This window comes from Magnolia sinica, chromosome 2 (genome assembly GCF_029962835.1).
Source record: "Magnolia sinica isolate HGM2019 chromosome 2, MsV1, whole genome shotgun sequence".
Lineage (NCBI taxonomy): Eukaryota > Viridiplantae > Streptophyta > Magnoliopsida > Magnoliales > Magnoliaceae > Magnolia > Magnolia sinica.
The window spans coordinates 65,481,412-65,496,281 of record NC_080574.1 but is presented as its reverse complement, the minus strand read 5'-3'; the positions used below and the strand labels follow the sequence as shown (position 1 = coordinate 65,496,281).

Sequence of the window (14,870 nt, the reverse complement as noted above, 5' to 3'; positions counted from 1 at the left end):
AGGAAGGCCTCCTAGTTAGAGGACGGCGTTTTGGTTCGTTGAAGTGGACCCGATAGTCATGTGAATCCTACCATAGGTTCTCATGATCGTGGCCCACTAGTCTAATTGATCTAGTACTTTGGCTTTTGCTTATTATTGTTATTACGAATATCATGGACGGTTTAGATTGCTTTGATTAGTTCTTATTTTTTATTGCTTCGTCTCCAAGTAATAGGTTGTGCACATGACGCAAGTTTTGAGGTATAGGGTTTTATTATAAATAGACACCCCTTGTAGTCTTTTTTTCTCAATGAAGATTAATAAAATTGCTGCGTTTTTTTGCTCCTCTAAATTTCTGAGTTGTGAGATTCAATTGGGTGCGAAACCCACCCTTCCTCGAAGGGCTGACTACCGTGGTGCAAAGCCACACCTGTCCCGATTCGCCCCCACCTTCTTCCATCCATATTTCTCCTACAAGCATTCCATCTGCAAATCCATCAATATTTGCAGACGTTTCTTCATCTACAGCACATTTCCAGATTCTGGCCCTGCAGGAGGGTTGAAATTTCGGCGGAACACCACGTACAAACCGTGCATCGGATCGAGCTGAGATTTGGGAGTTTTGGAGTCCATCCCTGGCCCACCAGGGCCAAGGTGGCCTTTTTCTGAATAGTCACGTGCGGCTGGGATCATACGCACGTGTGTCTGAGCCATTGTTGCTGTCCACACGTGCGGTACTTTTCTGGTTCATCTCTCTCCTCTCTTTCACCCCTCTTTCACCCCAAATCACTAACTTAACTCAAAATTACTCAAATCCCCAATTTTATGCCTTTTCTTTAACCTTAGGGTTCCCCGAATTGAAATCTATGAACCTCTTGGATTGGGGAATTATTTCTATGCATGTGTGGATGAATTTACCCTCCTTTGATTCTTGTTTGGTCTATAATTTTGATTGATCCGGCCCTAGCATGTGTAGGCCTGGATCCGCATAAGATTCCCCTTGATTGAGTGTTTGAACTTTTGTGTGGGATGTAGAATTTAGTGTAATTGCTTCTGAACTAGTGTGATCTAAAGCCTGAAAATCTTGCACATCATACTTGAATTTCATGTCCTGCATCACGAAATCTCCTCAACCGAGGGGAATTGATGAGGACATCCGAGCACCATACTAAAGGAGGGTTGAACCAGTCTCCTTGTGGCTAGATGACCATTACATGGGGCCCACTTGGCCCAATTCACATTCTTAGCCATGTTGAAGACCCCACGTGCATGTTCGTGCATCTTTGAAGACCTCACACTAGGAGATGCACATGGGCTGCATATAGGAGCTTGATAGACACATTGGACCGTTGGATTGGGTGGACATGATGATCGGATCGTTGAATCATCATCAAACACCTTGATTGTAGACTCCCATGGGTCATGAGATAGTTTAGTTGTTTAGATTATTTACATGCTTTGTCATTTTTGGTATACCTTATATTTGTATTAAGATTAAGAAGTTAGGAACAACTTTTAATTTATTAAGCATCTTTATGTTGAAAATCTTATTTGAGAGCGTCTTTTTGTAAGAGGTCTTTTCTGAGACCATAAACGAGTAAGATAGTGTGTGAAGCCCTAGTGCCATTATTATTATTTTTTTTTGGGGGGGGGGTGGGGGGGAAGCTATGTTTTCTCTTCTTCATGTGATTTGGAGCTTGGGTGTGGTGTGATTACATTCCCCATTCAACGGAGGTGCGAGACTTCCATCTATCATATTCCTTCTTTCTTCCTTTCTATCCAAAAGAGATATTTTTCCAAAAACTTCATCTCTTCTTCGCTTCATATCCAAGACCATCCAAATAATCATTTTCTTCAAATTTTTATCATCCAACTTCAACCTCAATCGAAATCAACCATTGAGGAACCAAACCCTAGCCAACGACCCACACGTGTGAGTCCCTAGGCTGACCGTATGGACAACCGCTCAATCCTTTGATTTCCCCTTCCTTCCCCCATCAAAACCCCTTAATTCCCCATCCATAACCCTACCTTAAACCTTAAATCTCCAATTTTCTATTTTCCTCAATTTCTAAAAACCCTAATTCCAAAATCCCCAATTTCCATGAACCTTAATTTTCCAAATTTCAGATTTTCCTGCTCATAACCTTAATCATAAAATCTACAAGTCAGTCCCTCGAGTGTGGAACGTGCCTATGCTAAATTGGAAGTTCTATCCTTCCACCGGGTCTAGTTTTAATTGATTTATGTGATTGCTTAGCATGCGGGCATGTGATTTAGCTTAAATCAGATTTTATTTCATATTGTTTACTCTTAATTACTTGGTGGGTTAGCATCTTTTGTTAATTAAATTACTTTATGGACTCTTTCATAATCTCCACGTTGCATGCTAGCATTAAATCATGTGTCCTGCATCAATATCCCAACTCTACCACTCGAGATCAAAACCATGATAATTTCCATACTCCAACAAAAAGGAAGTGCTCATAATTTCCAACAATATCTTGAAATCCATTTAGTCCAAAATGGCCCAGCCTTGCATAGGCTACCTCACCCCACCTACTGTTTTCTCACACCATTATCCATCCAAAACCTATATTATTTTCCCAATAAAGTAGTCTGCCTACTCTTGTATTTTATGGAAGCATACACCATTGGTGTCATTTTTAACGTTTTGTGGCTTTTTGCATATTTCATCTAGTGCAAGATAAACCAAGCACCAGTGTCGAATAGAAGAATAATCTTATATGGATAGAATGGTTTCATTCGATCGACACGTGGGAAATTCTCCTTCAAACTCATCACCATCGATATATTCTAGTTACCTTTCACACTTTTATTGATTTCATTGAAATAGAATCCGATAACTATTGGGTTCCTGAAAGAATCGTCCACATCCAAGCATGGAGCCATGTTAACATGCAAGGCAAAGCTACTTTTATTCGGACTCATGGATGCATTTTAAGGAAAATTTATGTCATTTCCATGGCAAAGCAATCACAGACATTCCTGTTGAAATACTTGCATGGCCCTTCGCAGATCCCCTTTGTTCTCTTAACCAAGACTTCATTGAATGCCAACTCAATTTCTTTAAAAGAAACAGCCTTGGTTATATTGAACCGCAGTCTCCACCCTTTGTCACCATATCTGATAACTCCAGCAACTGCAGCAGTAACAGTGATTAACAAATCATATACGCCAATTCACTCAACTCAGTTTGAGTTAAGACTATTGCATCCAAAGGACCTTTTAGAAACAAAAATATTGTTGCCTTTTGTCGTTTGTGCCGACAAAACACTAGCATCATATTAGTTACTATTGAAGATAATGTCTGCGAAACTGTTTACTTTTCCGCCCATGGTTTAGGAATCCCACCCATGGTTTTGTAATGTTGTTTGTAATCCAAAGCTTGCTTAAGTCCGGACTCCTTAGTCTATAAAAAGGGCTCCCCTCTCACTCATTTAGCAGAGTAAATCCAGATGAGAGGTTCCTTTTCTTGAAACTTTGTATGTAAGACTTTCTGACCTTTTATATTTCACAAACTGGCTTTTAATATTGCATTAGCTATTTGTGGCCTAGTTCTCCCGTCATTTATAGTCATCTTATATTTTGGTATCAGAGCCATGGTAGACTAGATCTTTGTTACTATTCCTGCTATGGTGGATTGTTTCTGGCTTTTGACATCACATCTGAGTATTCAGAGTAATTAATTTCATGATTAACATGCTCTGTAGTTGCCACTCTGTTAGATCTTCTATGACAGAAAACTTGGATTTAATTTCTCTCTCATAGTAATTTTACCATCATGATTAATACAGACTTAAACTCCTCATGTGATTTGGTTCGTCACATGAAACCCTACCTAGATTATGTCTGCCGAGGAGAGGCAATATTTTACTCACTTTTGGGTGTATCTGATGAATTTATTTCAACCTTTAGTCTGATTTTAATTGTTGCCTTTGCCAGAACCAACTCACTATAAATGGAATAGTGCATCTCATCTCTTTATGGCCTCTAGCTCCTCCCAGATTCCAGAACCCTCTCTCACTACTTCTTCCTCCTTTTGATCTTCTTCTGCTTCTAAATTAGATTTTTTATATGAAATAAAATATTTGAATGATCATAAGAAAGTCCCACCCACTTCCTTACCTACAGTAAATCCTCACTCTGTGTATTCTCGAACTCGAGAAGGTGCCAGTCGTAAAATCTTTAAAAAGCTTATCACACCCAAACACCCTAGTCCGGTCAAATAATATGTATGTGCTTTCAAATTTGATCAACACCAAATTCTTGCCAACCAGGCCAAGCCCTTTGTCCCCATTAATCTTCCCAGAGAATTCCATCAAGATTGGTTGCAGAATGGTTTTACCCATTTGCACATTGGCATTGTTGAGTTGGCTTTAACCTTCCATGGCAGGGTCTCTTAGTTTGTGCCAACATGGCTTTGTTAGACGCCAGCTTCAAAGAATACCAGCATGCCACCATTGGCACAATCCAGACAATACTGAATGCTGGCACTATTTTTGTTGCCCTATTTCCAAACTTCAACATTTCACTTTTAGGATATCGCCTATTTGAGAGATTGTGAAGGAACAATTGTAGCCACTCTGCATTATCAAGTTGCATTCCAAGTCCAGAATCATTCATTAGATCTGCCAGTCCAAGGACTCAGCCAAACCCAAGACGCATTATTCATTAAGGTAGAAAATACTCTGGTGCCTCACTGTACTTTTATACCCAGACAGCTCTCGACTACCCGGCCTCGGGAGATCCTACCACCCAATTGGATCAAGTATGAGAAGCAGCACCAGAAAAGTCAAGTCATCCAAGTTGACAATCTTGCCTCTATCTGGAAAGCTGATGGAATGGTGGAAACTCATTTTTCCACCACCGCATCACCATCGTCTCGCCCTGTTTTTTCGACAGAATTACCAGAAATCAACACTTTCTCGTCTCGAGTTGAGTCAACTGGGTTGGCCTATATATATATATATATATATATATATATATATATATATATATCACACACACACACACACATCCAAGTTGACAATCTCGCCTCTATCTGGAAAGCTGATGGAATGGTGGAAACTCATTTTTCCACCACCGCATCACCATCACCATCATCTCGCCCTGTTTTTTCCACAGAATTAACAGAAATCAACACTTTCTCGTAGTTCATGGATTATATATATATATATATATATATATATATATATATATATATATATATATATATATATATATATGCGCTCAACCTCACTAGTTCGTCCCATGAGGTCGAGTGTGGGGCCCCACCGTGATGCGTTTGAACATCTACCCCATCGATCGGATGCACCATTCCATCGTGGGCCTAGGTCTCAAAATCAAGTCAATTCATGACTTGTGTGGGCCACACCACATACGAAGTGGGGAGGGGCCGTGCACCATTAAAACATTCATAATCATTTTTGGGCCCAGAGATGTGGTTTGCAAATCCAGCCCATCCATTATGTGTGTCCCACTTGGATGAGGGTTCAGACCAAGTTTCAGCAACATTCAAAACTCAGGTGGGCCCCACCAAGTGCTTTTATATGTTTTAACGGTGTCTTCACATGATTTTAGATGGTATGGCCCACCTGAGTTCCGTATATGGCTGATTTTTGGGATATCCCATAATTTACAGGGACCCATCAAATGCACGGTGTTGATGGTCGACACGCATCACGGTGGGGCCCACACGGCTTGACCTCACGGGAGTTTATCGTGAGGTGGAGCGCTCGACCTCACGAGAAGCTCCTGTGAGGTCAAGCCGTGTGGGTCCCACCGTGATGCGTGTCGACCATCAATACCATGCATTTGATGGGTCCTCTCTAAATTATGGGATATCCCAAAATTAGCTGTATATGGAACTTAGGTGGGGCCATACCATCTAAAATCATGTGAAGACACCGTTAAAACATATAAAAGCACTTGGTGGGGCCCACCGAGTTTTGAATGCTGCTGAAACTTGGTCTCGAACCCTCATCCAAGTGGGACACACATAATGGATGGGTGGATTTGCAAACCACATCTCTGGGCCCAAAAATGATTATGAATGTTTTAATGGTGCACGGCCCTCCCCACTTCTCGTATGTGGTGTGGCCCACACAAGTCACGGATTGACTTGATTTTGAGACCTAGGCCCACGATGGAATGGTGCATATGACTAATGGGTCACGGTGGGGCCCACACAGCTCGACCTCATGGGACTGACTCGTGAGTTCGAGCGCATAGTACCTTTTCCCATATATATATATATATCACACACACACACACACATGTATATGCTGATAGCTACTGAAATTCTGTTTTATGGTGTTCACAACTACACAACAATTTAGGCATTCAGATGCTTCATGCCTACGCAACCAACAATATTCGGTATTATAGTTTTCACACAAACACGACAATTAAACTTCAAAGCTGTTTATTGACTGCACGCTCCTGTTGTTTATCTACTGCATGCATTCTCTTTAAATCTTTAGTGCATTTACAGAGTATCGCATTCACACAGTTACTACACATGAGATACATGGACCTCAATCAAGGTTATGCCAATCATAAGCCCCACTGCAGATGGGTGACAAACAGAGAATCGCATGGAATGGTTGATAGTAACTGTCCTATGGGTGTTCATGAAATGGATGGGTAAATAAAAAATGAGCAATCGCCAAATCACACAAATCTAAGGCAGGGCCATGGTTTGGATGATTTGTAATGAGACGCATGCTATGAACCTTGACTATGTGCATGTGAATGGGTTGGCATATTATATCAGCATATTCAATATCAGCATATTATATCAGCATATTCAACCTTGACTCTGCATTATCAAGTTGCATTCCAAGTCCAGAATCATTCATTAGATCTGCCAGTCCAAGGACTCAGCCAAACCCAAGACGCATTATTCATTAAGGTAGAAAATACTCTGGTGCCTCACTGTACTTTTATACCCAGACAGCTCTCGACTACCCGGCCTCGGGAGATCCTACCACCCAATTGGATCAAGTATGAGAAGCAGCACCAGAAAAGTCAAGTCATCCAAGTTGACAATCTTGCCTCTATCTGGAAAGCTGATGGAATGGTGGAAACTCATTTTTCCACCACCGCATCACCATCGTCTCGCCCTGTTTTTTCGACAGAATTACCAGAAATCAACACTTTCTCGTCTCGAGTTGAGTCAACTGGGTTGGCCTATATATATATATATATATATATATATATATATATATATATATATATATATATCACACACACACACACACATCCAAGTTGACAATCTCGCCTCTATCTGGAAAGCTGATGGAATGGTGGAAACTCATTTTTCCACCACCGCATCACCATCACCATCATCTCGCCCTGTTTTTTCCACAGAATTAACAGAAATCAACACTTTCTCGTAGTTCAGTCGACTGGATTATATATATATATATATATATATATATATATGCGCCCGACCTCACGAGCCCGTCCCATGAGATTGAGTTGTGTGGGCCCCACCGTGATGCGTTTCAAACATCTACCCCTTCAATCAGATGCACCATTCCATTGTGGGCTAGATCTCAAAAGTCAATCTATGACTTGTGTGGGCCACACCACATACAGAAGTGGGGAAGGGCTGTGCACCATTAAAACATTCATAATCATTTTTTGGGCCCACCGAGATGTGGTTTGCAAATCCAGCCCATCCATTATGTGTGTCCCACTTGGATGAGGGTTCAGACCAAGTTTCAGCAGCATTCAAAACTCAGGTGGGCCCCACCAAGTGCTTTTATATGTTTTAACGGTGTCTTCACATGATTTTAGATGGTATGGCCCACCTGAGTTCCGTATACGGCTGATTTTTGGGATATCCCATAATTTAGAGGGGACCCATCAAATGCACGGTGTTGATGGTCGACACGCATCACGGTGGGGCCCACACAGCTCGACCTCACGGGAGCCTATCGTGAGGTCGAGCGCATAGTATCACGATAGGCTCCCGTGAGGTCGAGCTGTGTGGGCCCCACCGTGATGCGTGTCGACCATCAACACCGTGCATTTGATGGGTCCCCTCTAAATTATGGGATATCCCAAAAATCAGCCGTATACGGAACTCAGGTGGGCCATACCATCTAAAATCATGTGAAGACACCGTTAAAACATATAAAAGCACTTGGTGGGGCCCACCTGAGTTTTGAATGCTGCTGAAACTTGGTCTGAACCCTCATCCAAGTGGGACACACATAATGGATGGGCTGGATTTGCAAACCACATCTCGGTGGGCCCAAAAAATGATTATGAATGTTTTAATGGTGCACGGCCCCTCCCCACTTCTGTATGTGGTGTGGCCCACACAAGTCACGGATTGACTTGATTTTTGAGACCTAGGCCCACGATGGATTGGTGTAGATTTTCGAAACGCATCACGGTGGGGCCCACACAGCTCGACCTCATGGGACGGACTCGTGAGGTCGAGCGCATAGTACCTTTTCCCATATATATATATATATCACACACACACACACACATGTATATGCTGATAGCTACTGAAATTCTGTTTTATGGTGTTCACAACTACACAACAATTTAGGCATTCAGATGCTTCATGCCTACGCAACCAACAATATTCGGTATTATAGTTTTCACACAAACACGACAATTAAACTTCAAAGCTGTTTATTGACTGCACGCTCCTGTTGTTTATCTACTGCATGCATTCTCTTTAAATCTTTAGTGCATTTACAGAGTATCGCATTCACACAGTTACTACACATGAGATACATGGACCTCAATCAAGGTTATGCCAATCATAAGCCCCACTGCAGATGGGTGACAAACAGAGAATCGCATGGAATGGTTGATAGTAACTGTCCTATGGGTGTTCATGAAATGGATGGGTAAATAAAAAATGAGCAATCGCCAAATCACACAAATCTAAGGCAGGGCCATGGTTTGGATGATTTGTAATGAGACGCATGCTATGAACCTTGACTATGTGCATGTGAATGGGTTGGCATATTATATCAGCATATTCAATATCAGCATATTATATCAGCATATTCAACCTTGACTCTGCATTATCAAGTTGCATTCCAAGTCCAGAATCATTCATTAGATCTGCCAGTCCAAGGACTCAGCCAAACCCAAGACGCATTATTCATTAAGGTAGAAAATACTCTGGTGCCTCACTGTACTTTTATACCCAGACAGCTCTCGACTACCCGGCCTCGGGAGATCCTACCACCCAATTGGATCAAGTATGAGAAGCAGCACCAGAAAAGTCAAGTCATCCAAGTTGACAATCTTGCCTCTATCTGGAAAGCTGATGGAATGGTGGAAACTCATTTTTCCACCACCGCATCACCATCGTCTCGCCCTGTTTTTTCGACAGAATTACCAGAAATCAACACTTTCTCGTCTCGAGTTGAGTCAACTGCATGGGCCTATATATATATATATATATATATATATATATATATATATATATATATATATCACACACACACACACACATCCAAGTTGACAATCTCGCCTCTATCTGGAAAGCTGATGGAATGGTGGAAACTCATTTTTCCACCACCGCATCACCATCACCATCATCTCGCCCTGTTTTTTCCACAGAATTAACAGAAATCAACACTTTCTCGTAGTTCAGTCGACTGGATTATATATATATATATATATATATATATATATGCGCTCGACCTCACGAGTCCGTCCCATGAGGTCGAGCTGTGTGGGCCCCACCGTGATGCGTTTCGAACATCTACCCCATCAGTCAGATGCACCATTCCATCGTGGGCCTAGGTCTCAAAAATCAAGTCAATTCATGACTTGTGTGGGCCACACCACATACAGAAGTGGGGAGGGGCCGTGCACCATTAAAACATTCATAATCATTTTTTGGGCCCACCGAGATGTGGTTTGCAAATCCAGCCCATCCATTATGTGTGTCCCACTTGGATGAGGGTTCAGACCAAGTTTCAGCAGCATTCAAAACTCAGGTGGGCCCCACCAAGTGCTTTTATATGTTTTAACGGTGTCTTCACATGATTTTAGATGGTATGGCCCACCTGAGTTCCGTATACGGCTGATTTTTGGGATATCCCATAATTTAGAGGGGACCCATCAAATGCACGGTGTTGATGGTCGACACGCATCACGGTGGGCCCCACACGGCTTGACCTCACGGGAGTTTATCGTGAGGTGGAGCGCTCGACCTCACGATAAGCTCCTGTGAGGTCAAGCCGTGTGGGCCCCACCGTGATGCGTGTCGACCATCAACACCGTGCATTTGATGGGTCCTCTCTAAATTATGGGATATCCCAAAATCAGCCGTATACGGAACTCACGTGGGCCATACCATCTAAAATCATGTGAAGACACCGTTAAAACATATAAAAGCACTTGGTGGGGCCCACCTGAGTTTTGAATGCTGCTGAAACTTGGTCTGAACCCTCATCCAAGTGGGACACACATAATGGATGGGCTGGATTTGCAAACCACATCTCGGTGGGCCCAAAAAATGATTATGAATGTTTTAATGGTGCACGGCCCCTCCCCACTTCTGTATGTGGTGTGGCCCACACAAGTCACGGATTGACTTGATTTTTGAGACCTAGGCCCACGATGGAATGGTGTAGATTTTCAAAACGCATCACGGTGGGGCCCACACAGCTCAACCTCATGGGATGGACTCGTGAGGTCGAGCGCATAGTACCTTTTCCCATATATATATATATATCACACACACACACACACATGTATATGCTGATAGCTACTGAAATTCTGTTTTATGGTGTTCACAACTACACAACAATTTAGGCATTCAGATGCTTCATGCCTACGCAACCAACAATATTCGGTATTATAGTTTTCACACAAACACGACAATTAAACTTCAAAGCTGTTTATTGACTGCACGCTCCTGTTGTTTATCTACTGCATGCATTCTCTTTAAATCTTTAGTGCATTTACAGAGTATCGCATTCACACAGTTACTACACATGAGATACATGGACCTCAATCAAGGTTATGCCAATCATAAGCCCCACTGCAGATGGGTGACAAACAGAGAATCGCATGGAATGGTTGATAGTAACTGTCCTATGGGTGTTCATGAAATGGATGGGTAAATAAAAAATGAGCAATCGCCAAATCACACAAATCTAAGGCAGGGCCATGGTTTGGATGATTTGTAATGAGACGCATGCTATGAACCTTGACTATGTGCATGTGAATGGGTAGGCATATTATATCAGCATATTCAATAACTCCTCTTTACAAGTTCTACCTCTAATCTGTTTGAGTTGTCTGTCAGTACAACATCTGATCCAACTTTCGCGGCTACCAATCCAGGCAAGGAAGTTCCTGCACCAAGCTGTTCAAAACAGAATAAAATCAAAAGGTTAACTGTCTAAGAGATTAAATAGTCAAGCAGAATTTGTCTACTACACAACCCATGGTTTAGGATTTTGCATAGAACCATTACACTCATCAGAGATACGGTCAATCACAATCATCCATCTACTGGGAAAATTTACCCCTCCCCTTTCTTCACTTCTCTGCACCTAATGCTGAAAGTGAACCATCTCTTTGAAGGCTGCAGCCAATGGCTACAATCATCCAATGCATCTACATATCAAAACACTTGCTGTCCACAGTAGGACCCCCTAAATAAACCATCTGCAACAATACATCAACCTGCTGGTGTATACTGTGAAGAGATGGCTCTACATATTCCAATCTTCAGGCTTTACCTATAATTTCTCTTTTTATAAAGAAAGATTATACAAGCATTAGGCCAAGAGTTTGCAAATGCATTCAGGCTTTCATTTTTACAAGTGGTACCCATGGCTCAATGATCTAAATGGTTGATATCATGGGCTTCACCCTAGATTGGAAGTTCTATTTGGCCTCTTTTTGGTTGAATGTGAATTGTTGCTGTATTTATTTATTAACTATACATTTGGGCCACCTAATGAAGGGCTTGCATTTTATTTGGGAGATTAATGGTGCATCTGCTACCAATGTGGGGCCTGTCGTTGGTCAATGTATTGATAAATATATTGGCCGATATGGATATTCGGCGGATACTATCGATATCACATGGTACTAACACGAAACATGGGGGATATGACAAAAAATTCCATGCACCATTTATATCTGATACATGACAATATTTGCCATAATTTCTGCTATTTCCCAGAAGTTTCCCCAATCTTTCCCTCCGATTGCAATGCATGCGATATTTCCCAATGTTTCCCACAATATTTCCATATCCCAAGGGTGCTATGTTCATACATAAAACATTGGGGCCTGTAACATCAACAGTTTAATTACTTAACCATGGGCCCCCACTCATTCAAACTGAAAACCTGAATCCACTGTACCAACTCCCAGTCTGAGTGTTTGGTATAACAATTTTGAGGCAGAATGTTTGTACAGCACCATTCTGGCTTTCAGTTTTACCAATGTGGCCAAGGTTTAGTCCTCCAAACCATTCACATGATGGGCCTAATGGTGGTGCTCGCCTAAAGAGCGCAGGTGCATGTATAAGAAACGGGTCATCATCATCATCCAAGGCTTATCCAAAGGGCCATAACTTCAGTTAGACCATAGGTCATTAAGTCTTTTCTTACTACCTTCACCCATGCCCTTTTGGGCCTTTCCCTTGCCCTTTTAGAGCCTTTAATTTGGACCAACTCACTCCTAACTGGTGCAGTTCTTGACCCTGTTGTGCATGACCAAAACATCCAAGTCTACTTTACCTCATGTTATTACCTATTGGTGCTACTCCTAAGTTCCTTCGAATGCATTCATTTCTAATTATATCCTTCCATGTCTTGCCACTCATCCATCTCAACATCCTCATTTCAGCTAAACTCATCCTATGAACATGTTGCTCCTTAGCTGCCCAACGTTGCCCCCAAAAGCATGGCTGGTCTTATCGCTATCATATAAAATTTCCCTTCCAGTTTGAGTGGTATATAAGAAAAGGGTAATTACTAAACAATTGGAGAAGCTTTTCTTTTACAATTCAAAACCTCAAATTAAATACAAAATAATCCGAGATATCTGTTGGAGCTAGGAATGTAATAGCTCTCATAACTAAATAAGGTAAACTATGGCCAAGTTTAGTAACCCAGGTGAATCTTGGTATCCACTGTTTATGTTATATGTGAGCAAGACAGTCTGAGATACAGTTTGATACCTGACCTTTTTGCATTCAAGGTCCTTATTTCACTATTTTTATGTGTCCACAGTCATATGCTTGAGTGGAGAAACATAAACTATTCTATGAATACATAAACTATTCTACGAATTCAATGATTTTTAGCATTATTTCCTAGGGTTGCATCTCAGTGATGGGATAACAGCGGAGTTGTCATTTGCATGTGAGGTCAATTTTTCCAATATTCTTGGGTATTTACAGATATCTGCTAGAACAAAGATAAATTTTTGTAAACTATCCCACAAAACTAATCGTTTTAGCATTATTTTATAGGGTTTATGTTTGGTGATTGGGTAAGGACAAGGTTGTGATTTTGTTATTGCAAACTTCTAAAATGATCACGATTTTTAAGTGAAATGAAATTAGGATTTCTACTTGTTTTACTTTTGGTAGAGTTTGCAGTTAGGAAACTTGTAATTATGTTTGCTTTCCTAGTTATGTGATAATCATGGTGCTAAGAATATGTATACTTGTTTGGGGATTATGTAAGCTTTTCTCCCCTTTCTTTCTCTTATTCAGTATAGATGGTTTTTTTTTTTTTTTTTTTTTAAAAAAAAAACTCTTATCCTAGAGGAGAAGACCCCAATATTTGGTTTTTGAGTTACTATCTCATCGCAATTTTTGGTACTCTGATTTGTGCATCTTCATCCTCTCCATGTGAATTTTCTACTCAAAAGCTGTGGATCTAGTCAACTGAGATGAGCCTGAGATTTAGTTCCAAAATTACTAAATTGTATCTAATAAGCTACATGAAATTTTTTTGGTTAACAACCTACAATCAACGTTTTAAGATCATAAAACTTTCCAACTAAGCAAAACAAGTTGAATCATGTGAACTTGCTATCAGATGAAATTAATACAAAATCAAAAGAAAAGAAGAAGAAAGAAAGAAAGAAAGAAAAACTTATGGCGGCTGAGTTAAAAGTAAATGAAGCTACCTCAACCACAGTCATGCCAAGAAAGCGCGGTCTTTGTTGCCACACATACTCTGCAAGGACAATACTGCATGGCCAGACAAACATTCCATAATCTTCTTGCATATTCTGTCAACACAATGGAGCATTGATGATTTTCTATAATTAATGCAAAAAGAACATCCACCTTTGCTTCCTATATGTGTGAAAGTGCGTAACTTAAATATGAAAAAGAAAGATTTGAGAAACTAGTACGACTTCAAATTCGAAGCAATGAATAAAAGGCAATCTATCTTGGACTTCGTATAGAAAATGCTACACAAACCTCTCTGAAAGACATCCTCAAGAAAAGGGAAAGGGAAAAAATCAAGTGATTTCCTTCATGATGACTAAGAGACCATAAATCCGGGAATGTTGACCCATGGCATCCTAGCCAAAATGGTGATTTCCACAAGAAGTATGAGTTGGGCTATAGGATCCAATAACATTGCTACACAGCTGGGAACAAGAGTAACGTACAAGCTCCAACAAGACTATCCAAATTATCCTAAAGGAGAGCAGAATGTTTATATTGCAGATCCTGCCCAACATGTCAAGATTGAGATTCCAGATTATGATGGTAATCTGGAACCCAAGGTCTTCAATGACTGAATAAAGTCAACCGAAAGATATTAAGCAGTACAAAATGAAAGAAGCCGTCAAGCTACATTTTGTTGTCCTAAAACTTAAGGGTGAGACTC

The 14,870-nt window shown here is 40.9% G+C and overlaps 1 protein-coding gene across 4 annotated transcripts in view; it reads right to left on the bottom strand.

Annotated features, from left to right (window-relative positions):
• LOC131237166 (uncharacterized) overlaps positions 1-14,870 on the bottom strand; it is a 43,642-nt gene that overhangs the window by 19,040 nt on the left and 9,732 nt on the right. For 2 of the 4 annotated variants that reach the window (XM_058234834.1, XM_058234833.1), the window contains exons 2-3: positions 14,155-14,259; positions 11,276-11,362 (exon numbers count right to left, since the gene is read on the bottom strand). In XM_058234834.1, coding sequence (XP_058090817.1) covers positions 11,276-11,362; positions 14,155-14,259 — 192 coding nt within the window. The remainder of the gene's footprint in view (positions 1-11,275; positions 11,363-14,154; positions 14,260-14,870) is intronic. The other 2 variants (XM_058234836.1, XM_058234835.1) reach the window with 2 other exon arrangements.